This window comes from Hemiscyllium ocellatum, chromosome 28 (genome assembly GCF_020745735.1).
Source record: "Hemiscyllium ocellatum isolate sHemOce1 chromosome 28, sHemOce1.pat.X.cur, whole genome shotgun sequence".
In the NCBI taxonomy this organism is placed as follows: Eukaryota; Metazoa; Chordata; class Chondrichthyes; order Orectolobiformes; family Hemiscylliidae; genus Hemiscyllium; species Hemiscyllium ocellatum.
In genome coordinates this window covers 542,288-568,140 of record NC_083428.1, presented here as the reverse complement: position 1 = coordinate 568,140, position 25,853 = coordinate 542,288, and the positions used below count along the sequence as shown (strand labels likewise).

General features: G+C 45.2%; 1 protein-coding gene across 1 annotated transcript; it reads right to left on the bottom strand.

Annotated features, from left to right (window-relative positions):
• Positions 1-25,416, bottom strand: LOC132829135 (inhibin beta A chain-like). Its single transcript, XM_060846462.1, has 2 exons — positions 25,108-25,416; positions 1-1,209 (listed from the first exon to the last, which is right to left on the bottom strand). The coding sequence occupies exons 1-2, from the start codon at positions 25,382-25,384 to the stop codon at positions 392-394; spliced, it is 1,095 nt and encodes a 364-aa protein (XP_060702445.1). The 5' UTR covers positions 25,385-25,416; the 3' UTR covers positions 1-391.
• Between the last annotated feature and the right edge of the window lie 437 nt (positions 25,417-25,853).

Sequence of the window (25,853 nt, the reverse complement as noted above, 5' to 3'; positions counted from 1 at the left end):
AATGTGCAGTTTGACTTGGATTTTCAGAAAGCATTGAATAACGTGCCACATAAAAGGTCATTTCACAAAGTAGGAGATCGTGGTGTAGGGATGACAGACCAGCATAGCGAGAAGATTGGCCAATTCCCTAATTTAAAGCAATAATTTGGAAAACATTGAGGGGCCAGCATATTCCCCTGTGATTTTCCACTAGGCACATCTTGCCAACTTGAAAAACATCCTCTCTGTATTCTACCAGCCATTCAATCTTCCATCCAAGTTGACAGGTTACCAGTAATAATCTTAAATGGAGAATATACTGTAAACACTGATGACAACAGGTGATTGGTCAATGTGGATAGCGACGTGTTATTGGGCAATGTGAATAATGATGGAATGAGTGCCAGTGATATCAGGAGCAGTGACAATTGGTGACAATCATGTTATCAAAGGCTGTGAGTGTGAGCTTGCCCTCGCTGCTATAGTGTAGCAGTGTCATTGGTTCATAGGTAGCAGGATTGCAGCACAGTGCTGGTCTGGCTCCACCAGAGAGCTTGTGCATGGCAGATTTAATCATGGCGTGCATGTTGGCCGGTTTGTAATTGGCATGGCAGGATCCCACACAGTTATACATATTGTAGGACTCTGGTGCTCTGATCCAATCATTCCACCCAATCTCTTTAAAAGACACCAGCAAAGACTTTCTGCAGCAGTTCTTCTGTCTCCTGAGACAATCCTCAGTTGAACTTGTTGCTCGTCGCGCTCTCCTGATGCTTTGTAGTTCCTCAGTCTCGATTTCCAATTTCAGATCATTGTTCAAATCTGTGATTAAGCTCAGCAGCAATGTGTCAGGGTGAAGTGAGGACAGTTCGAGCTGCATTTGGACTTGCTGCTGTCCACTATCTACCCAGAGCTGAATAAGTGGTTGGACATTGAGAATGAACGTAGTGATGGGCCCAGAGTCTATGACTCTGGAATCGATCAGCTCCAAATGTTCTCCTCCCGGATTCCTGTGCTCCAAAATCCTGTAAACATTTGCCCACCTTCCTGAACTGCAATTTAACTTTTCCAGATGCTGGGCAATTTGGAGACGTTTGTGAAATTTTAATTCAGCACGTACCACCTTTAAACCTGGGTAAAGGAGCTTAGTCCTGGCAATACTGAGGGTGTACTTTCCAGTAAACTGTCTCTCTCTATGTGTAGTCGCTCCACTGTCCCTGGCTGTTTTGACTGTGGGGAGAACAATTGGGTGTAAAAGTAATTCAAAGCAATACAAACAAACAGCAGTCAGAGCCAAGGTTATCAGCGGCGGGATAACACACCGGCTTTTACAGGGAATACTGGCACCACTAACAGAAAACAAACTGTTCTATGCATTCCGTAGTCTGCAGTAAGACTCTGGCCAGACAGAGGGACATTCTGTCACAACTGGCTCATTTCCTGATTCTGCAAAGCATCTCCCAGCATTGACAAGGCACCAGACCAGGTGCATTCTCAACAATGTACTGCTTCCAGGACAGGGGAGTGGGGGGACACAGAAAATCTCACCCAGCTTGAGGAGACCAGTGTTAATGAAGTCAATAATCTGCACCATTCATCAGCGTGAGGTTTCTATAATGCCAGCTCCAGCTCCAACTGAACTGTGCTCACTCACTCGCCCCTCTCACCCTTGCTAAATCACTCCCGGCCACTCATTCGTTCTCTCGCTCACTCACTCAGTCTCACAAGCTCACATTTAGTGTTTTAATTTCACATGGTCACTCAGAGAATGTATTCATAATCTCCCAAATTCACACAAACTTGCTCTTGTACTCTTGCACTCTCATACTCCAGCCTTCCCTTTCATACTTATTGACTCTTACACTCTCCCGCATGCATTTTTAAAAAATCTCATTCATGGAATGTGGCTGTCGATGGCTGGCCAGTATTTAATCCCCACCCCTCGAGAAGGTAGTTGTGAGCTGCCTTCAGAACTGCTGCATGTCATGTGCTGTCGGTTTACCCACAATGCCATTAGGGAGGGAATACCAGGACTTGGACCCAGTGACACTGAAGGAGCGGCAATACATTACCAAGTCAGGATGGTGAGTGGCTTCGAGGGGAACTTGCAGAGGGTGGTATTCCCATGTATTTGCTGCTCAGTTGGTTTAACTCAGTTGCCTGGACAGCTGGTTAGTGATACCAATAGCGGGTAGTCGTAGAATCATCAAGATGTACAGCACGAAAACCAATCCTTCAGTACAACTTGTCCATGATGACCAGTCATCCTAAACTAATCTAATCCTATTTCCCAGCACTTGGCCCAAATCCCTCAAAATCCCTCCTATTCATATAGCCACCCAGATGCCTTTTAAATGTTGTAGTTGTACCAGTCTCCCACACTTCCTCTGGTAGCTCATAGCATACACACACCACCCTTTGGTGTTTTTTCTGTCTGGGAGCAGTGGGAGACAGAGCGGAGGTGACGCTGGAGACCAGGAGGTTTCCAGGAAGGTAAGGACTTAGTATATTTGCACAGTGGCTAAACCCGCGATCCTACACGTGTAGTATCTCCCTCCCGCAAACCCTCCTCCTCTAACCAGAAAAAAAGGACTCTGTAAGGTACAGTTTTTTCTTTTCTTTCATATATTTAAGTGCATTGGTTGTTTTAATTAGCTAATATAAAGCTAAGGCTTACAATGGTAGGGGACCCCAGACCCGTGGCATGTGCCTCTTACTTGATGTGGGAGCTCAGGGACGTGGCTGACATTCCTGACTCTTACACTTGCAAGAAGCTGCAGCTGTTGTCTGACCACATGATGGCTCTGGAGCTGCGGATGGACTCACTGTGGAGCATCCGCGATACTGAGGAGGTCGTGGATAGCACCTTTAGCGAACTGGTCACACTGCAGGTTAGGATTGCTAAGGGAAACAGTGAATGGGTGACCAAAAGACAGAGAAAGAGTAGGAAGGCAGTGCAGGTGTCCCCTGCAGTCATCTCCCTCCAAAATAGGTATACCAGTTTTGGACACTGTTGGGGGAGATGGCTCACCAGGGGAGGGCAGCAGTTGCCAGGAACATGGCACCATGGCAGGCACTGCTGTTCAGAAGGGCAGGAAAACGACTCGTAGGGACATAGTCATAGGGGATTCTATTGTGAGGGGAGTAGATAGGTGGTTCTGTGGCCGAAAATGGAACTCCCGGATGGTATGTTGCCTCCCAGGTGCTCGGATCAGGGATGTCACTGATCAGCTGCAGAGCATTCTGAAAGGGGAGGGTGAACAGTAGGAAATGAGATGAGGTCCTAGAAGCAGAATTCAGGGAGCTAGGAGAGAAGTTAAAGGGGAGGACCTCAAAGGTAGTGATCTTGGCATTGCTACCAGTGCCATGTGCTCGCCAGGGTAGAAATGAAAGAATAGGCAGGATGAACATGTGGCTTGAGGGATGATGTAGGATGGAGAGGTTCAGATTTGTGGGACATTGGGACCATTTCTGGGGAAGGTGGGACTATTACAAATCAGATGGTCTACACCTGAACCAGTGTGGAACTAATATCCTTGGGGGAGTTTTTGCTCCTTTTCTTGGGGAGGGTTTAAACTAATGTGGCAGGGGGCTGGGAACCAGAAGAGAAGCCTAGTAGACAGCAAGGTGGAAACTAGAGACAATAAGGAACAGGATCATGAAGTTAACATTACTAAGGGGAAGAGTTAGAAAAATGTTTTGCTGGAAAAGCGCAGCAGGTCAGGCAGCATCCAAGGAGCAGGAGAATCGACATTTCGGGCATAAGCCCTTCTTCAGGAATTTCTGAGGAAGGGCTAATGCCCGAAACGTCAATTCTCCTGTTCCTTGGATGCTGCCTGACCTGCTGCGCTTTTCCAGCAACTCATTTTTCAGCTCTGATCTCCAGCATCTGCAGTCCTCACTTTTTCCCAAGGGTAAGAGTAGGCAGACAGCAGATGAACGCAAAAGAACTGGCGGTCTTAAGTGCATATGCTTTAATGCAAGGAGTATAGTGAGTAAGACAGATGAACTTAGGGCTTGGACTGTGTCTGGGAGTACTCCCAGAGTACTCCCAGAGTACTAAACTGGGCCTAAGCCAATTATATCATAATTCGGCAGGAGTTGGGAAATGTGGATTGGGAGCAGCTATTTGAAGGGAAGTCCACATTTAATATGTGGGAGGCTTTCAAAGATAGTGCAGGATAGGCTTGTCCCTTTGAAAACAAGGGATAGGAAAGGCAAGATTCATGAACCATGAATAATAGGAAAAATCGTGCGACTGGCCAAGAGGAAAGTCATGAGGAGCATGGTTATGATAGATAGATAAAGTCTTTTCCCTGGGGTGGGGGAGTCCAGAACTAGAGGGCATAGGTTTAGGGTGAGAGGGGAAAGATATAAAAGAGACCAAAGGGGCAACCTTTTCATACAGAGGGTGGTACGTGTCTGGAATGAGCTGCCACAGGAAGTGGTGGAGGTTGGCACAATTGCAACATTTAAAAGGCATTTGGATGGGTATACATACAGGAAAGGTTTGGAGGGATATGGGCCGAGTGCTGGCAGGTGGAAGTAGATTGGATTGGGATATTTGGTCGACATGGATGGGTTGGACCGGAGGTTCTGTTTCCGAGCTGTACATCTCTATGACTCTAGGAAAAGGGAAGCCTACACAAGGTCCAGGCAGCTAAGAACAGAATGGGCCTTTGAGGAATATCGGGAGAGTAGGACCAATTTTAAACAAGGAATCAAGCGGCTAAAAGGGGTCATGAAATAACTTTATGAGCAGAATTAAGGAGAATCCCAAGGCCTTTTATTCATATATAAGAAGGAAGAGGGTAACTAGAGAAAGGGTTGGTCCACTAAAGGACAAGGAAGGAAAGTTGTGTATCGAACCTGAGAAAATGGGTGAGATTCTCAATGATTACTTTACATCAATGTTCGTTGAGGAAAGGGACATGATGAATGTTGAGATTAGAGATGAATGTTTGTTTACTCTGGATCACCCTGACATAAGGAGGGAGGATGTGTTGAGTAGGCTAAAGGATGTTAAGGTGGACAAATCCCCAGGACCGGATAGGATCTATCCCAGGTTTCTGAGGGAAGTGAGAGAGGAAATAGCTGGAGCCCTGACAGATATCTTTGTAGCATCTTTTAAACACAGGTGAGGTGCTGGAGGACTGGAGAGTTGCTAATGTTGTCCGCCTACACAAGAACAGCAGTAGGGATATTCCAGGTAGCTACAGACCAGCCTGACGTCAGTGGTGGGAAAGTTGCTGGAGAAGGTACTGAGGGATAAAATCTATTTATATTTGCAAAAGAATGGGCTTTTCAGTGATAGGCAACATGATTTTATGCGGGGGGAAATTGTGCCTTACCAACTTAATAGAGTTCTTCAAGGAAGTGACCAAGTTGATAGATGAAGGAAGGGCTGTAGATGTCATATACATGGACTTTAGTAAGGCATTTGATAAGGTTTCCCATGGTAAACTAATGGAGAAAGTGGAGTTACATGGTGTGCAGGGTGTTCTAGTTAGGTGGATAAAGAACTGGTTGAGCAACAGGAGACAGAGAGTAGTAGTTGAAGGGAGTTTCTCAAAATGGAGAAAGGTGACCAGTGGTGTTCCACAGGGGTCAGTGTTGGGGTCACTGTTGTTTACAATATACATAAATGATCTGGAAGAGGGCACTGTTGGTCTGATGAGTAAGTTTGCAGATGACACAAAGATTGGTGAAGTAGCAGAAAGCATAAGGGACTGTCAAAGAATACAGGAGAATATAGATAGACTGGAGAGTTGGGCGGAAAGTAGCAGTGGGGTTCAATCCAGGCAAATGTGAGGTGATGCATTTTGGGAAGTCTAATTTTACAGCAAACTAAACTGTAAATGGAAGAGCCTTGGAAAAAGTTGATGAGCAGAGAGATCTGGAAGTTCGGGTTCATTGTGGACTGAACGTTGCTGCACAGGTGGATAGAGTGGTCAAGAAGGCAGATAGTATGCTTGCCTTCACTGGACGGGGTATTGATTTTAAGAGCTGCCAAATCATACTAAAATTGTACATGACTTTGGTTCGGCTGTATTTAGAATATTGTGTACGGTTCTGGTCGCCACATTACCAAAAGGATGTGGATGGTTTGGAGAGGGTGCAGAGAAGGTTTACGAGGATGTTGCCTGGTATGGAAGGTGTTAGCTATGAAGAGAGGTTGAGTAGGTGAGGTTTGTTTTCATTAGAAAAAAGGAGATTAAGGGGGGACCTGATTGAGGTTTACAAAACCATGAAGGGTATACACAGGGGGGATAGAGACAAACTTTTTTCCAGGGTGAAGGATTCAATAATGAGAGGTCACGCTTTCAAGGTGAGAGGTGGAAAGTTTAAGGGGGATACACGCGGCAAGTACTTCACCCAGAGGGTGGTGGGTGCCTGGAACTTGTTGCCAGCAGAGGTGGTAGAGGCAGGCATGGTAGATTGATTTAAGGTGCATGAGTAGGTGTGGAGTTGAGGGATACAGATGCTTAGGAAATGGACGATAGGTTTAGACAGTGGATTTGGATCAGCTCAGGCTTGGAGGGCCGAAGGGCCTGTTCCTGGGCTGTAAATTTTCTTTGTTCTTTGCTTGGGTTTCCCCTTAGGTCTCTTTTAAATTTTTTCCCTCTCACCCTAAACCTATGCCCTTTAGCTCTGGATTCCACCACCCGGGGGAAAAGACCTTGTCTATTTATTCTATCCGTGCCTCTCATCATGTTATAAACCTCTTTATAGTCACCCCTCAGCCTTCTGACGTTCCTGGGAAAACAGCCCCAGCCTGTTCAGCCTCTCCCTATAGCTCAAACTCTCCAACCCTGGCAACATCCCTGTAAATGTTTTCTGAACCGTTTCAGGTTTTGCAACATCCTTCCAAAAGAAGGGCGACAAGTTCAATTCCTGCACTGGCTGATGTTGCCACGAAGGATTTTCCTTCTCAGCCTGTCCCCTCATCTGAGGATTGGTGATGGCAACTTTACTTTTTCGATGCAAGTGGTCATGGGTTTGGAAGGTGCTGTCTAAGGATCTTTGGTAAATTTGTGCAGTGCATCTTATAGATAGTACATACTGCTATTACTAAGTGTCGGTGTGGAGGGAATGGAAGCATTGTGGTGTGGTGCCAATCAAGTGAACTGCTTTGTCCTGGGTGGCATCAGGCTTGAATGACTTTGAAGCTGTACCCATCCAGACATTCATCTATCCAACTGTACCACCTGCAAGTTCCCCTCCAAGCCACACACCATCCTGACTTGGAAATATATATCAGTGTTGCTGGGTCTAAATCCTGGAATTCTGTCTCTAATAGCATTGTGAATTTACTGACAGCATATAACTGCAGCGGTTCATGAAGACAGTTCATCCCCACCTTCTCAAGGGACAACCAGGGACGGACCCAGCCAGTGATGCTCACATCTCATGAGTGAATGATAAAAAGATTGCAGCGGACAGAGCTCCATGGCATAAAATGTTTCCTTGGAGTTCGTAACCCCAAACCTTCAGCTCATGATCCCATTCGAGATGCTTACTCCCATTTTGGTCAACGCTGTATAACATTGTTAGACTAATACTCATTTTCCCTATGTCTCATATTCAGAGAACAGAACAAAGAACAGTACACACAGGGACAGATCCTTTGGCCCTCCAAGTATGCACCAACACATTTTGCTCTTTCATACTAAAACTGTCTTCACTTACAGTGTAATGTTAAAATGGAATTAATTTAGGTAAAGGGGCAGTACAAAGAGATCTGGGTGTTCTTGGACACCAGTCAATGAAGGTAAGCATGCAGGTACAGCAGGTAGTGAAGAAGGCTAATAGCATGCTGGCCTTCATAACAAGAGGGATTGAGTATAGAAGCAAAGAGGTGCTTCTGCAGCTGTACAGGGCCCTGGTGAGACCACACCTGGAGTACTGTGTGCAGTTCTGGTCGCCAAATTTGAGGAAAGACATTCTGGCTATTGAGGGAGTGCAGCGTAGGTTCACAAGGTCAATTCCTGGAATGGAGGGATTACCTTACACTGAAAGACTGAAGCGACTGGGCTTGTATACCCTTGAGTTTAGAAGACTGAGAGGGGATATGATTGAGACGTATAAGATTATGAAAGGATTGGACACTCTGGCAGCAGGAAACATGTTTCCGCTGATGGGGGAATGCCGAACTAGAGGACACAGCTTAAAAATACGGGGTAGACCATTTAGGACAGAGATGAGGAGAAACTTCTTCACCCAGAGAGTGGTGGCTGTGTGGAATGCTCTGCCCCAGAGGGCAGTGGAGGCCCAGTATCTGGATTCATTTAAGAAAGAGTTGGATAAGGCTCTCAAAGATAGTGGAATCAAGGGTTATGGAGATAAGGCAGGAAGAGGATACTGATTAGGAATGATCAGCCATGATCATATTGAATGGCAGTGCAGGCTCGAAGGGCTGAATGGCCTACTCCTGCACCTATTGTCTATTGTCTAAAAGATTAAATGGGACTATCTCTCCGGACATTAATGTAATATTAAAGAGTTAAACTGCACTGAGCGAACATTCTGGAAGTGGGTGGGGATGATATTCGTGCAAGAATGCAAACGACTCCCCACTCCATTTCCACAGACATTTGCCACTCCTCTCCTGCTATTATCAAATTGAACCATCATTCAATCTCTTCCAGTCAGAAATGCTTTCTAGCCATCCCCGGAAGTGAGTTATGCCACACATACATTGTCTTGGGGCGTTACAGAATCAGGAAATCATCCACATAAAGATTCCCCAGGATTAGGAAGATAGCATTATCTCAGAGGATGATCTCATCCTAATATTGTACCTGAGAGTGACTGGGGGTTGCCTTCAGTGGCATGTGACTGTGGGGGAGTGGTCAGAATATCTAAGCATGACCAAATGACCTGAATAAAGGGGATGTATTTTCTTTGTTCAGTGCCTTACTTTGACTTGACTTCACATGCCTGCGAGGGGGGGGGGTCACCTAGCTTGTACTAGATTTAATAAACTTTAAATGTTTGCAGAAGTTGGTGTATGCAAATTGAATCTTGTGTGCGAAACCTCGGGAAAACATTTGGTGGCACCAGTGGGATTCCAACACACACAGAGCTTCCAGGTGGACTGAATAAGCGACGGGGGTGAAGGGAGTTTCAAGTCCTCTACAGACACAAGGTGTTAGACTCCAGAGCAAAAAAATGTTAGGGACCAGGAACTTCAAAGAACAATATCTAAACAAAATTTGGTGGTACTTAAATTTGGTGGTATCGCCTTTATCCCCTAGGTCTCCCCTGAGAAGTACTTTTGGGACGGCACAGCGTTACTGGGAACAGGGGGAGAAAGTGGAGCTGCTCTGCTTGGATCCCAACAGGAAAGTGCATTGACTACTAGGGAGGCTTTGTCCGAGGTTTTTCTGCTGTGAACCTGACTCTGAGAGTCCTTCTTCTGGGGAAGAGGGGAGTAGCATGGACTGCGGTGCCATGTGCTCAGCTGTGAGGCTTTTCTCTTTTTTGTGGGTGTGATTTTGTCAAAGGGGTAGGGCTGGTCTTTATTGCCTTCTCTGCCTCGTCAGCTGGTGGGGTGGAGTTCCTTGGTCTGGTTTCCACTGAGGTCAGGATGTTTTCATGATGTTTTTGTCTTTGCATGTGCCAGGCGGTGTGGGGTTTGCAGAGCTTGGCCCAGTGTTGGCATTTTTTCCTGTGCCATGGTGGTTAATTCGGAATCTGTAGACGTGATTAATTTTTGTCCGACTCTGGTATGTACCTTTTGGGGCCACCTCCTCTATCTTTTTGATTCCTTGTTTTCCATTTCATGGACCATCTTTGGGTGAACTAAGGGGGGTCTCAATTGTGCGTGGTTTTTCCTCCATCTTGAAATGTGAAGAATTCTGACCAGAGGCTCTTCAAAGATTAAGTAATTCAGTAATTACTTAATTAGTAGATAAGTAGTAGATTAAGTAATTCAAATTCAGCTAGTGATCAGGAACAACAGGATGTGACTGTAAGTGAGACAGGGAGGGGGATTCTGAGCTCAGGAGGGGAGAAGCCTCAGCCCCTGACCTTGTCCAACAGGAATGAGACTTTTGCTCTCTATATGGATGAGGGAGAAGGCTCTGGACAGGATGAGCCAGCTGACCACGGCACCATAGTGCAGAAGGCCATCCGAGAGGGGGGAACAAAAAGACAAGTAGGTATTATTGGGGATTCTATAATTAGGGGGACAGATAGTATCCTTTGCAAACCGGATCGGGAGTCTCGCATGGTGTGTTGCCTGCCCAGTGCCAGGGTGCAGGGCATCTCCGACTGGTTTGAAAGGATATTGGAGCGGGAGGGGGAGGATCCAGTTGTTGTGGTCCCATGTTGGTGCTAACAACATAGACAAGGCTGTGAAGGAGGACCTGTTTGGGGAATATCAAACACTAGGAAGGAAATTGAAGAACAGGTCCGCGAGGATCATAATCTCCAGATTACTGCCTGAGCCACGTGCTAATTGGCAGAGGGATAAGAAAATTAGGGATGTAAACATGTGGCTAAGAGATTGGTGTGGGAAAGAGAGATTCCATTTCATGGGACATTGGCATCAGTTTTGGAACTGGGTCGATCCGTACCGATGGGACGGTCTCCACCTGAACCGATCTGGCACCAATGTTCTGGTGAAAAGGATAAATAGTGTGGGTCGGGGGAAGGGAAAGGGAAAGCAACAGAGAGTATGGAGTCAAGTAGAAAGATAAGCAGCAGGTTAGCACATGTGCAGGGTTTAAGTTCAAGGCAGACTTGGAATGAAGCAAAAAGGAATGATAACTTAGAATATATTACTAGAGGTATTGGAAATCATGAGGATAAGAAAATAAGCATTAAGGTGCTTTACCTGAATGCTCATAGTATTTGTAAAAAAGTAGATGAATTAACAGCACAAATCATCATGAATGATTATGATGTGGTCGCCAACACAGAGATGTAGTTGCAGGGGGTTCAGGACTGACAGTTGAACATCCAAGGATTTGCAACTTATCGAAAAGACAAGGAGGTGGGCAGAGGGGGTGGGGTTGCCTTGTTAGTTAGGAATGAAATTAAATCTGTGGCACTGAATGACATAGGGTCAGATGATGTGGAGTCTGTGTGGGTGGATTTGAGGAACTACAAAGGCCAAAAAACCATGATAGGAGTTATGTCCAGACCTCACAGCAGTAGTCAGGACCAGGGGTGCAAGATGTACCAGGGAAATAGAAAGGGCATGTCAGAAAGGCAAGATCACGGTGATCATGGGGGACTTCAATATGCAGGCGGACTGGGTGAATAATGTTGCCAGTGGATCCAAACAAAGGGAATTAATGGAATGCTTACAGGATGCTTTTTGGAACAGCTTGTGAAGGGGACCACAAGGGATCAGGCTATTCAGAGTCAGACTTTATAAAAGATCTTAAAGTAAAGGAACACTGAGGAGGCAGCGATCACAATATGATAGAGCTCAGTCTGCAGTTTGAATGAGAGAAGGCAAAATCAGATGTAATGATGTTATAGTTAAATAAAGGTAATTACAGGGGCGTGAGAGAGGAACTGATGAAAACCGACTGGAAGCAGAGCGTAGTGGGGAAAACAGTAGAGCAACAATGGCAGGAGTTTCTGGGTGTAACTGAGGATACAGTATAGAATTTCATCCCAAAGAAAAAAAGATTATCTGGGGTGGGAGCTGGGGGAAATTAGACAGCCATGGCTGACAAAGGAAGTCAGGAAATGTATCAAAGAAAAAGAGAGAGCCTATAAAGTGGCCAAGAGCACTGGGAAATCAGAAGATTGGGAAGACTACAAAAACAAACAGAAGATAACAAAGAGAAAATTAAGGAAGGATCAAATATGAAGGTAAGCTAGCCAGTGATAATTACAAATGAAACAAAGTTTCTTTCAATACATAAGAAACAAACGAGAGGCAAAAGTAGAAATTGGGCTGCTCTAAATGGATGCAGGAAGCCTAGTGATGGGGGATAAGGAAATAGCTATAGAACTTAACAAGTACTTTGTCTCAGTCTTCACAGTGGAAGACATGAGTAATCTCCCAACAATTAAGGAGAGTCAAAGGTAGAGTTGAGTATGGTAGCCATTACAAAAGAGAAAGTGCGAGAAAAGCTATAAGGTCTAAAAATCGATAAATCTCCTGACCCCAATGGGCTACATCCTAGTGTTCTGAGGGAGGTGGCTGAAGAAATAACGGAGGCGTTGGTTGTGATCTTTCAAAAATCACTGGAGTCAGGAAAAGTCCCAGATGATTGGAAAATCGCTGTTGTAACCCCCTTGTTCAAGCAAGGATCAATTATATGCCAATTAGCCTAACCTCAGTTGTAGGCAAAATTCTAGAATCCATCGTTATGGATGAAATTTCTAAATTCTTGGAAGTGTAGGGTCGGATTAGAACAAGTCAGCATGGATTTAGTAAAGGGAGATCGTGCCTGACAAACCTGTTAGAATTCTTTGAAGAGGTAACAAGTAGGTTAGACCCAGAGAAACCCAGTCGATGTTACCTAGACTTCCAAAAGGCCTTTGATAAGGCGCCTCACGGGAGGCTGCTGAGTAAGACGAGGGCCCATGGTGTTTGAGGTGACCTACTGGCATGGATTGAGGATTGGCTGTCTGACAGAAGGCACAGAGTTGGGATAAAAGGTTCTTTTTCAGAATGGCAGCTGATGACAAGTGGGGTCCTGCAGGGTTCAGGGTTGGGGGTCGCAGCTGTTCACTTTATTTATTAATGATCTGGATGAAGGGACTGGGGGCATTCTGGCGAAGTTCGCCAATGATACGAAGTTAGGCAGACAGGCAGGTAGTACTGAGGTGGTGGGGAGGCTGCAGAAAGATTTAGACAGTTTAGGAGAGTGGTCCAGGAAATGGCTGATGAAATTCAACCTGAACAAGTGCGAGGTCTTGCACTTTTGGACAAAAGATTACAGGCAAGGACTATTTTTTTAAAATGTGAGAAAATTCATAAAGCTAAAGTACAAAGGGATCTGGGAGTGTTAATCTAGGATTCTCGAATGGTTGACTTGCAGGCTGAGTCTATAATTAAGAAAGCATATGTAATGTCATTTATCTCAAGAGGGTTGGAATATAAAACCAGCGACGTACTTCTGAGACTTTATAAAGCTCTAGTTAGGCCCCTTTAGAATACTGTGTCCAATTTTGGGCCCCACACCTCAGGAAGGACATACTAGCACTGGAGCGTGTCCAGCGGAGATTCACATGGATAATCCCTGGAATGGTAGGCCTAACATACGAAGAGTTGATCAGGATCCTGGTATTGTATTCATTAGAGTTAAAAGGTTGAGGGGAGATCTAATAGAAACTTACAAGATTATGCCTGGCTTAGAAAGGTGGATGCTGGGAATTTGTTTCCATTTGGCAGAGATACTAGGACGCATGGGCACAGTCTTAGAATTAGAGGGAGTCAATTTAGAATGGAAATGAGGAGACATTTCTTCAGCCAGAGAGTGGCGAACCTGTGGAGTTCATTGTCACGGAGGGCAGTGGAGGCCGGGCATTAAATATCTTCAAGACAGAGATTGATAGATTCTTGATCTCACAAAGAATTAAGGGCTGTGGGGAGAGTGTGGGTAATCAGCCATGAATGGCGGAGTGGACTCAATGGGCCGAATGGCCTTACTTCCACTCCTATGTCTTATGATCTAAAAAAAATGAGAAATGCTGAAATTAAGGTTGTACTAATACTTGGCTCGAGGAGAAAGTTTCACTGTAAATTGTGCCATCCTGAGAGTGTTTGATATTTAAATATTTTGGTTTGTTAAAATAGTGGTTCTGAAAATCCTTTTGAGTAACTGTTTTGCCTTATGTGAATTAGGATCACAATTCAATGTGGTTTATGGTTGATGTAATAGGACAGATTTTGTTTTTAAATTGAAATTGTACAACACTATGTCCTTTTTAAAATTATCAAACTTGTAACCTGAGACAAATTGATTGAGTGCCTTCAGCCCCTGATGTGTTTGAATTTCGACAATGCCTATTTAAAGAAAACAGTTAGGTCAGTGGTCATACTTGAGCCAGATGAGAGTGTTATATTAAAATATCTTTGGTGCAGTGTTTGTAATGCACATTTTCACACAAAGAAGAGTGCATTTTAATTTTCACATTTTTAAATATTTTAGAGGATATTAGAATTTGAGATTTATCTGTTTAGGTTCTAGGAGAAAGTGAGGATTGCAGATGCTGGAGATCAGAGTCGAGAGTGTGGTGCTGGAAAAGGACAGCAGGTCAGGCAGAATTCTGAGGGGCAGGAGAATCGACATTTGAAGGGCTAATGAATGGCTTTCCTGGTGCCAGGATCAAGGATGTCTCAGAGAGGTGTAGAATGTTCTCAAGAGGGAAAGGGTCCAGCAAGAGGTCATTGTCCATATTGGAACCAACAACATAGGAAGGGAAAAGGTTGAGATTCTGAAAGGAGATTACAGAGAGTTAGGCAGGAATTTAAAAAGGAGGTCCTCAAAAGTAGTAATATCTGGATTACTCCCAGTGCTACGAGCGAGTGAGGGCAGGAATAGCAGGATAGAGCAGGTGAATGTATGGCTGAGGAGCTGGTGTACGGGAGAAGGATTCATATTTTTGGATCATTGGAATCTCTTTTGAGGTAGAAGTGACCAGTACAAAAAGGACGGATTGCACCTAAATTGGAAGGGGACTAATATACTGGCAGGGAGATTTGCTAGAGCTGCTCGGGGGATTTAAACTAGTAAGGTAGGGGGGTGGGACCCAGGGAGATAGTGAGGAAAGTGATCAATCTGAAACTGGTACAGCTGAGAACAGAAGTGAGTCAAACAGTCAGGGCAGGCAGGGACAAGGTAGGACTAATAAATTAAACTGCATTTATTTCAATGCAAGAGGCCTAACAGGGAAGGCAGATGAACTCAGGGCATAGTTAGGAACATGGGACTGGGATATCATAGCAATTACAGAAACATGGCTCAGGGATGGGCAGGACTGGCAGCTTAACGTTCCAGGATACAAATGCTACAGGAAGGATAGAAAGGGAGGCAAGAGAGGAGGGGGAGTGGTGTTTTGATAAGGAATAGCATTATAACTGTGTTGATAGAGGATATTCCCGGAAATACATCCAGGGAAGTTATTTGGGTGGAACTGAGAAATAAGAAAGGGATGATCACCTTATTGGGATTGTATTATAGTCAGAGGGAAATTGAGAAACAAATTTGTAAGGAGATCTCGGTTATCTGTAAGAATAATAGGGTGGTTATGGTCGAGGACTTTAACTTTCCAAACATCGACTGGGACTGCCATAGTGTTAAAGGTTTAGATGGAAAGGAATTTGTTAAGTGTGTACAAGATCATTTCCAGATTCAGTATGGGATGTACCTACTAGAGAAGGTGCAAAACTTGACCTACTCTTGGGAAATAAGGCAGGGCAGGTGACTGAGGTGTCAGTGGAGGAGCACTTTGGGGCCAGCGACCATAATTCTATTAGATTTTAAATTGTAATGGAAAAGGATAGAACAGATCTAAAAGTTGAAGTTCTAAATTGGAGAAAGGCCAATTTTGACGGTATTAGGCAAGAACTTTCAAAAGCTGATTGGAGGCAGATGTTCGCAGGTAAAGGGACGGCTGGAAAATGGGAAGCCTTCAGAAATGAGATAACGAGAGTCCAGAGAAAGTATATTCCTGTCAGGGTGAAAGGGAAGGCTGGTAGGTATAGGGAATGCTGGATGACTAAAGAAATTGAAGGATTGTTAAGGAAAAGAAGGAAACATATGTCAGTTATAGACAGGATCGAGTGAATCCTTAGAAGAGTACAAAGGCAGTAGGAGTATACTTAAGAGGGAAATCAGGAGGGCAAAAAGGGGACATGAGATAGCTTTGGCAAATAGAATTAAGGAGAATTCAAAGGGATTTTACAAATATATTAAGGACAAAAGAGTTACTAGGGAGAGAATAGGGCCCATCAAAGATCAGAAGGTCAGGCAGCATCCAAGGAGCAGGAGAATTGACGTTTCGGGCATAAGCCCTTCTTCAGGAATTCCTGAAGAAGGGCTTATGCCCGAAACGTCGATTCTCCTGCTCCTTGGATGCAGCTTGACCTGCTGCGCTTTTCCAGCAACACATTTTCAGCTCTGATCTCCAACATCTGCAGACCTCACTTTCTCCCCTCAAAGATCAGCAAGGCGGCCTTTGTATGGAGCCGCAGAAAAAGGGAGAGATGCTAAACGAGTATTTTGCATCAGTATGTACTGTGGAAAAGGACATTGAAGATATAGAATGTAGGGAAATAGATGGTGACATCTTGAAAAATGTCCATATTAAGAGGAGGAATTGCTGGATGTCTTGAAACGCATAAAGGTGGATAAATCCCCAGGACCTGATCAGGTGTACCCTAGAACTCTGGGAAGCTAGGGAAGTGATTGCTGGACCCTTTACAGAGATATTTGTATCATTGATAGTCACAGGTGAGGTGCCAGAAGACTGGAGATTGGCTAACGTGGGTGCCACTGTTTAAGAAGGGTAACAAGGACAAGCCAGAGAACGACAGACCAATGAGCCTGATGTCGGTGGTGGGCAAGTTGTTGGAGGGAATCCTGAGGGACAGGATGTACATGCATCTGGAAAGGCAAGGACTGATGAGGGATAATCAACATGGCTTTGTGCATGGGAAATCATGTCTCACAAACTTGATTGAGTTTTTTGAAGAAGGAACAAAGAAGATTGATGAAGGTAGAGCGGTAGATGTGATCTGTATGGACTTCAGTAAGGCGTTCAACAAGGTTCCCCATGGGAGACTGATTAGCAAGGTTAGATCTCATAGAGTACAGGGAGAACTAGCTATTTGGTTACAGAACTGGCTCAAACTGGCGAGAAGAGGGTCGTGGTGTAAGGTTGTTTTTTAGATTGGATGCCTGTGACCAGTGGAGTGCCACAAGGATCGGTGCTGGGTCCTCTACGTTTTCTCATTTAGATAAATGATTTGGTTGCGAGCATAAGAGGTACAGTTAGTAAGTTTGCAGATGACACCAAACTTGGAAGTGTAGTGGACAGCGAAGAAGGTTACCTTGATTACAACAGGATCTTGATCAGATGGGCCAATGAGCAGAGACGTGGCAGGTGGAGTTTAATTTAGATAAATGTGAGGTGCTGTATTTTGGGAAAGTAAATCTTAGCGGGACTTATACACTTAATGGTAAGGTTCTAGGGAGTATTGCTGAACAAAGAGACCTTGGAGTGCAGGTTCATAGCTCCTTGAAAGTGGAGTTGCAGGTAGATAGGACAGTGAAGAAGGCGTTTGGTATGCTTTCCTTTATTGGTCAGAGTATTGAGTACAGAGTTGGGAGGTCATGTTGCGGCTGTACAGGACATTGGTTAGACCACTGTTGGAATATTGCGTGCAATTCTGGTCTCCTTCCTTTCGGAAAGATGTTGTGAAACTTGAAAGGGTTCAGAAACGATTCACAAGGATGTTGCCAGGGTTGGAGGACTTGAGCTATAGGGAGAGGCTGAACAGGCTGGGACTGGTTCCCTGGAACGTCAGAGGCTGAGGGGTAACCTTATAGAGGTTTATAAAATCATGAGGGACATGGATAGGGTAAACAGACAAAGTCTTTTCCCTGGCGAGCGAGAGTCTAGATGTAGAGGGCATAGGTTTAGGGTGAGAGGGGAAGAATATAAAAGAGACCTAAGAGGCAACATTTTCACGCAGAGGGTGGTACGTGTATGGAATGAGCTGCCAGAGGATGTGGTGGAGGCTGGTACAATTGCAACATTTAAGAGGCATTTGGATGGGTATATGAATAGGAAGGGTTTGGAGGGATATGGGCCAGGTGCTGGCAGGTGGGACTAGACGGGGTTGGATTATCTGGTCGGCATGGACAGGTCGGACCGAAGGGTCTGTTTCCATGCTGTACATCTCTATGACTCTATAACTCCTGCTCTTCAGATGCTGCCTGACTTGCTGTGCTTTTCCAGCATCACACTCGACTCTTTTATGTTTTGTCAATTATTAAGACTTCATTGGCCCCCGTTCATACTGCAAATTTCAAAGAATGTTGATTTCTATCAACGTTGCCATTGTAATTCCGACTGTTTTATTTGGGAAATTTCATTTGGAGAACCTATTTCAATATATTCTGCATTTGTTTCCCACAAACATTTGAGATTTAAATCTGAACTGAAACTGTCTCTTAAATGGCTAGAGAACAGGAAACATTTTGTTGCTTCCTTGCTGTTCCAGATTTTGAAATACATTTCCTGACAGCTTTCACATTAGCCAAGTATTAGATTGCTAAAAGAAAATAATTTTTGAATAATCTGAATAAGGTCTCCCAAGGTTTCACTGTAGGAGCATTGATTGTTGTTTATAATTGACTGAACTGTTGAGGCAGTACAATTTGAAAGTTTATGGATTGTATAAAACTTTATAGTGTCATAAACAGTGAACAGAGTGATGGACTTCAAGATGACTAAGAATGTTGAAATAGGTAGATACAATTTATTGTAGTTAGAGTCATAGAGATGTACAGCATGGAAACAGACCCTTCGGTCCAACCTGTCCATGCTGACCAGATATCCCAACCCAATCTAGTCCCACCTGCCAGTACCCGGCCCATATCCCTCCAAACCCTTCCTGTTCATATACGCATCCAAATGCCTCTTAAATGTTGCAATTGTACCAGCCTCCACCACATCCTCTGGCAGCTCATTCCATACACATACCACCCTCTGCGTGAAAAGTTGCCCCTTAGGTCTCTTTTATATCTTTCCCTTCTCACCTTAAACCTATGCCCTCTAGTTCTGGACTCCCCGATCCAGGGAAAACATTTTGTCTATTTATTCTATCCATGCCCCTCATAATTTTGTAAACCTCTGTAAGGTCACCCCTCAGCCTCTGACGCTCCAGGGAAAACAGCCCCAGCCTGTTCAGCCTCTCCCTGTAGCTCAAATCCTCCAACCCTGGCAACATCCTTGTAAATCATTTCTGAACCCTTTCAAGTTTCACAACATCTTTCCGATAGGAAGGAGACCAGAATTGCACACAATATTCCAACAGTGGCCTAACCAATGTCCTGTACAGCCGCAACATGACCTCCCAACTCCAGTACTCAATACTCTGACCAATAAAGGAAAGCATACCAAACGCCTTCTTCACTGTCCTATCTACCTGCGACTCCACTTTCAAGGAGCTATGAACCTGCACTCCAAGGTCTCTTTGTTCAGCAACACTCCCTAGGACCTTACCATTAAGTGTATAAGTCCTGCTAAGATTTGCTTTCCCAAAATGCAGCACCTCGCATTTATCTGAATTAAACTCCATCTGCCACTTCTCAGCCCATTGGCCCATCTGGTCCAGATCCTGTTGTAATCTGAGGTAACCCTCTTCGCTGTCCACTACACCTCCAATTTTGGTATCATCTGCAAACTTACTAACTGTACCTCTTATGCTCGTATCCAAATCATTTGATTAAATTACAAAAAGTAGAGGGCCCAGCACCGATCCTTGTGGCACTCCACTGGTCACAGGCCTCCAGTCTGAAAAACAACCCTCCACCACCACCACCCTCTGTCTTCTACCTTTGAGCCAGTTCTGTATCCAAATGGCTAGTTCTCCCTGTATTCCATGAGATCTAACCTTGCTAATCAGTCTCCCATGGGGAACCTTGTCAAATGCCTTACTGAAGTCCATATAGATCACATCTACCGTTCTGCCTTCATCAATCTTCTTGTTACTTCTTCAAAAAGCTCAAGTTAAATGTGTGACTGTCTTCATACTGATAACCATCTTGGCAAGGAAGGAATGAAAGAGGAAATGCAAAGATACTTTCAAGCAGCTAACATTGTCTCTAGACATTCTCTATTCACAGGTAAAGCCAGCCTTCAGAGCACCTCCTGCCCCTCCACAGCCTGATCCAACGGATTCAATCAGCTCCCCAGTTATGAGCATGAAAAGTGAAGAAGCTAGCAACAATGAAGAGGAGGTCAGTGCGCATTTTGTCAGTTGCCTTCCTGAGGACATTAAACCAGGTAAGCGTTACCTTATCTTTCGATCATTTAAGGGATATGATGGTTCACTGATCACACTAACATCCCAACAGCCGGTTGGCGTTGTTACATTTAACAGCAGAGCAGGAGCTGATACAGCAAAGACTGCTGCACTGCACACTCAGATGCACTGGTATCCTCCATCTGAAGCATCTTCGTGAGGATGGAAGTCTTGTCAGTTTTGTAACGTTTTGACTGCCCTTACCCAAGGATTCAGATTTCTCCATGGAATGGTGTGCAAGGACAGACTGGGTTTTGTTTTCAGGTTGGACTTTACTGAAGGAGATTTTGGAGAATTGGCTTGTTTCCGCTCGACTTGGAGGGAATGGAGTGGTCACTGAGGACCGTGGATTTGAAGGACTTTACTGACGATTTTTTTTCCCACAAGGGAAGATTCTTCAAATTCTATTTACTGCATGGACTAGTAATTTTTGTTGTTATAATCATTGCATGTTGTGTGTCAATAATTTGTTTAAACATGGGCTGTGGGATCATTATGAATGAGCTGCTAAGACTCTTCTCTGCCCCCATTTAGGAGAATTATCATGGAATGAGAAAAGGGAGGAATGAATGTTAAAACATTAAATGGGACTATCTCTCTGGACATTAATGTAATATTAAAGAGTTAAACTGCACCGAGCGAACATTCTGGAAGTGGGTGGGGATGACATTCGTGCAAGAATGCAAACGACTCCCCACTCCATTTCCACAGACATTTGCCACTCCTCTCCTGCTATTATCAAATTGAATTATCATTCAATCTCTTCCATTCAAAAATGCTTTTTAGCCATCCCCGGAAGTGAGTTATATCACACCTACATTGTCTTGGGACATAACTGAGTCAGGAAATCATCCACATAAAGATTCCCAGGATTAGGGCAATAGCATTATCTCCAGGAATGATCTCATCCTAATATCGTACCTGTGAGCAACTGAGGGGGTTGTCTTCAGTGGCATGTGACTGTGGGGGAGTGGTCAGAGCACCTGTTAGCATGACCAAATGACCTGAATAAAGGGGATGTGTTTTCTTTGTTCAGTGCCTTACTTTGACTTGACCTCACGTGTCTGCGAGAGGGGGGTCAAAGGGGGTCACCTAGCTTGTACTAGCTTATTGTGGTTCTGTTCGCCGAGTTGGGAATTTGTGTTGCAGACGTTTCGTCCCCTGTCTAGGTGACATCCTCAGTACTTGGGAGCCTCCTGTGAAGCGTTTCTGTGATCTTTCCTCCGGCATTTATAGTGGTTTGAATCTGCCGCTTCCGGTTGTCAGTTCCAGCTGTCCGCTGCAGTGGCCGGTATATTGGGTCCAGGTCGATGTGCTTATTGACTGAATCTGTGGATGAGTGCCATGCCTCTAGGAATTCCCTGGCTGTTCTCTGTTTGGCTTGTCCTATAATAGTAGTGTTGTCCCAGTCGGACTCATGTTGCTTGTCATCTGCGTGTGTGGCTACTAAGGATAGCTGGTCGTGTCGTTTTGTGGCTAGTTGGTGTTCGTGGATGCGGGTTGGTAGCTGTCTTCCTGTTTGTCCTATGTAGTGTTTTGTGCAGTCCTTGCATGGGATTTTGTACACTACATTGGTTTTGCTCATGCTGGGTATCGGGTCCTTCGTTCTGGTGAGTTGTTGTCTGAGAGTGGCTGTTGGTTTGTGTGCTGTTATGAGTCTTAGTGGTCGCAGTAGTCTGGCTGTCAGTTCGGAAATGCAAACATTAGAACAAACAGTCTTATAGCAAATTCAACCCAAACTCTGGGTCAGATATGTGGATGACACCTTTGTAATCATTAAAAACACAGAAATAGAGAACACACACCGGATCATCAACGCCACACTCACAGGAATCCGATTCACGAGAGAGGAAGAAAAGGACAACCAGCTCCCATTCCTAGATGTGATGGTACAGAGAACACCGAACGGAGAATTCACCACAAAGGTACACAGGAAAGCCACACACACAGACCAAGTCCTGAACTACCCCAAGCAACCACCCCAACACACACAAAAGAAGTTGCATCAAGACACTATTCAAAAGGGCCACAACACACTGCAGTTCAGCAGAACTGCAAAAAGAGGAAGAAGAACACCTATACAATGTATTCGCCAAAAACGGATATCCACGCAATGTCATCAACAGATGCCTAAGGGAAAGACAGCGGAATGAGGACATGCCACAACCCAAAGGACTAGCCACACTACCATACATCAAGAGCATTTCCAAACTGACAGCCAGACTACTGCGACCACTAGGACTCATAACAGCACATAAACCAACAGCCCCTCTCAGACAACTCACCAGGACGAAGGACCCGAGACCCAGCATGAGCAAAACCAATGTAGTGTACAAAATCCCATGCAAGGACTGCACAAAACACTACATAGGACAAACAGGAAGACAGCTAACAATCGACATCCATGAACACCAACTAGCCACGAAATGACACGACCAGCTATCGTTAGTAGCCATACATGCAGATGACAAGCAACATGAATTCGACTGGGACAACACTACTATTATAGGACAAGCCAAACAGAGAACAGCCAGGGAATTCCTAGAGGCATGGCACTCGTCCACAGATTCAATCAATAAGCACATCGACCTGGACCCAATATACCGACCACTGCAGCGGACAGCTGGAACTGACAACTGGAAGTGGCAGATTCAAATCACTATAAATACCAGAGGAAGGATCACAGAAGCGCTTCACAGGAGGCTCCCAAGCACTGAGGATGTCACCTAGACAGGGGACAAAACGTCTGCAACACAAATTCCCAACTCGGCGAACAGAACCACAACAAGGAGCACCCGAGCTACAAATCTTCTCCCAAACTTTGTACTAGCTTTAATAAACTTAAATGTTTGCAGAAGTTGGTGTATGCAAATTGAATCTCGTGTGCAAAACCTTGGGAAAAGAATCTAACAACAGGATCCATATCCCTCTATTCCCTCCTATTCATGTATTCATCCAGATGTTTCTTGAATGTTGCTATTTTCTGCTTCCACCGCCGCCTCTGGCAATGTGTTAGAACATGGAACAATCCAGCGCAGAACAGGCCCTTCGGCCCTCGATGTTGTGTCGACCTGTGAACTATTCTCAGTTTGCCCTTCTACACTATCCTAAAGTCATCCATGTGCTTACCTAAGGTTTGTTTAAATCTCCCTAATGTGGCTGTGTTGACTACGTTAGCAGGTAGGGCATTCCATGCCCTTACCAGGTTCCAGGGACTCACCATCATTTGTGTGAAAACATGCTTTGCACATCTCTTTTAAACTAAACACTTCCCCCCCCCAAAAAAACTTTGAAACTGTGTTCCCTACTTCCCTAGTAATAGAACTGTCCATCTTGGGGGGAAAAGCCTCATACTTTCCACCCTATCCACGCCATTCACAATCTTATAAACTTCTGTCAGGTCACCCGTCAACCTCCTGCGTTCCAGTGAAAACAAATCTAGTCAATATAGCTTTTCTTCAAAGCTAAATTCCCCCATACCAGACAACATCCTGGTAAACCTTTTCTATACCCTCTCAAAGCCCACAACCTTTTGGTAGTCTGGTGACTAGAACTGTGGGCGGCACATGGCACAGTGGTTAGCACTGCTGCCTCACAGCGCCAGAGACCTGGGTTCAATTCCCGCCTCAGGCAACTGACTGCGTGGAGTTTGCATGTTCTCCCCGTGTCTGCGTGGGTTTCCTCCGGGTGCTACGGTTTCCTCCCACAGTCCAAAGATGTGCGGGTCAGGTGAATTGACCATGCTAAATTGCCCATAGCGTTAGGTAAGGGGTAAATGTAGGGCTATGGGTGGGTTGCACTTCAGCGGGTCGGTGTGGACTTGTTGGGCCGAAGGGCCTGTTTCCACATTGTAGGGAATCTAATCTAATCTAATAAAAAAAAATTCCAAGTGTGGACTAACTAAACTTCTATAAAACTGCATTGTAACTTATCTATCTTTATACTCAATATCCCTTCCAATGAAAGCAAGCATGCCACAGGCCTTTTCAACTACCTTATCTCCCAGCGCTGCCACATTCAGTCATTTCTGGATCTGCACACCCAGATCCCTCTGCACATCAACACTCCTAAGGGTTCTGCCATTCACTGTAATAATTTCCACCTGTACTTGACCTTCCAAAATGCATCACCTGACATTTGTCTGGATTAAACTCCATATGCCTTTTTCTGCCCATGCCTCCAAATGATCCATATCCTGCTGTATCCTCTAACAATCCTCCTCACTATCTGTAACTCCACCAATCTTTGTATCAAGGCTGCTTCTTCATGAGCAGCGCTTTGAAAGCTACTGCCTCCAAATAAACTTGCGGAACTATAACCTGGTGTTGTGTGATTTTCAATTTTGTCCACCCCAGTCCAACACTGGCTCTTCCAAATCAATCTTTGTATCATCCTCAAACTTACTAATGAGACCAGTTACATTTTCCTCCAAATCATTTATGTTGACCACTAACAGCAGAAGTCCAGCACTGATCCCTGTAGAACACCACTAGTCACAGCCCTCCATTCTGAAAGACATCTTTCCACTGCTACCCTTTGTGTCCTATGACTGAGCCAATTCTTTCACCCCAATCTCATTTGACTTCACCTTTTGTACCAGAGTCTAGATTAGAATGGTGCTGGAAAAGCACAGCAGGTCAGGCAGTATCCGAGGAACAGGAAAATCGACGTTTCTGGCAAAAGCCCTTCATCAGGAATAAAGGTCTATTCATGAGGAATAGAGGAATAGATGAGGAATAGAGGAAAAGCACAGCTTTTCAGGCAGTATCCGAGGAGCAGGTCTATTCCTGATGAAGGGCTTTTGCCCGAAACGTTGATTCTCCTTCTCCTTGGATGCTGCCTGACCTGCTGTGCTTTTCCAGCAACACCTTTTTAAGCTCAGTCTCTCACACACTGCCTCTGACACACACATTCGGACATGCTCACACTTTCTCTCACGCTCTCTCATACAGCATTGGTCATGCTCTCACACTCACACACAGTCTCATACTCTCTGCTTCACGCTCTCTCACACCCACTCTGTCGCTGCTCATGGTCTCGCTCTCACAGTGCCTCCCCACCCCCAGGTTGGGGGGTAACTGTCAGCCCCCCCGCCCCGGCTCTGGGGGTCACTCACTCACCCCTGACGGCTAGTCTCTGCTGTAGGATGGTGCTGCTGGAGCGGGCGGACAGGTTGCTGTCGCTGTGTTGGCGGAGGAAGAGCTGCAGCATGTTCTGTTCCTCCTCTTTGCTCGCTCGGTGGCGGATGAGCGGCGGCTGCGCCAGTCCCAGGGAATCCAGAATGCCCCTTTTCACAGCTTCCAGCTGCTCCCATTTACCGAGCTTTCCCCGGGCTCCGGGAGATAGCCCCGAGCCAACCACAACCAGCAGCAGCAGCAGCGGCCAGACCCGGCTCATTGCTGTGGGCTAGGCGGCAGTCTGTGGCTGGAATGGCCTCGGCACTTGCATGGGGATGAGATACAGAATGCACTCTCTCCCCCGGAGCCCAGCACCGGGACCCACTCCGGAGCAGGAGCTGGATCAGGATCAGGAAGTTTCCTGCCGCCAGGATGCTGTGGGCTGCACTGGGTTTGCTCAGTGTTTCCTCTTCCTTCCGTTTGTTTTGTTGCTCCATTGCTGCTGTTATTGGCTAGGAATCTCCCGGCTCCCTAACTCACTCACAGATACCAGCATGGGCGAGTTCCCTCTAATTGGAAATACAATCCAAATAATTCCATCTAAATAATTTCTTCAGAAGCAAAAATGTGTGAGTTCAACTCTGTGTCTCTCCATGTATGTCTGTGTGTCTGACTGTGTTTTCATGTGTCAGTGATTGTGTGTCTTTATGTGCGAGAATGACTCTGTGTGTGACTCACTGTGTGAGAAA

Excerpts from the sequence above, each read along its gene's own strand:
- LOC132829135 (XM_060846462.1), bottom strand. The coding sequence starts at position 25,384 with ATGAGCCGGGTCTGGCCGCTGCTGCTGCTGCTGGTTGTGGTTGGCTCG. Across the intron at positions 1,210-25,107 it reads GCAGAGACTAGCCGTCAGGG|TCAAAACAGCCAGGGACAGT; the intron begins GTGAGTGAGTGA and ends TTCTCCCCACAG.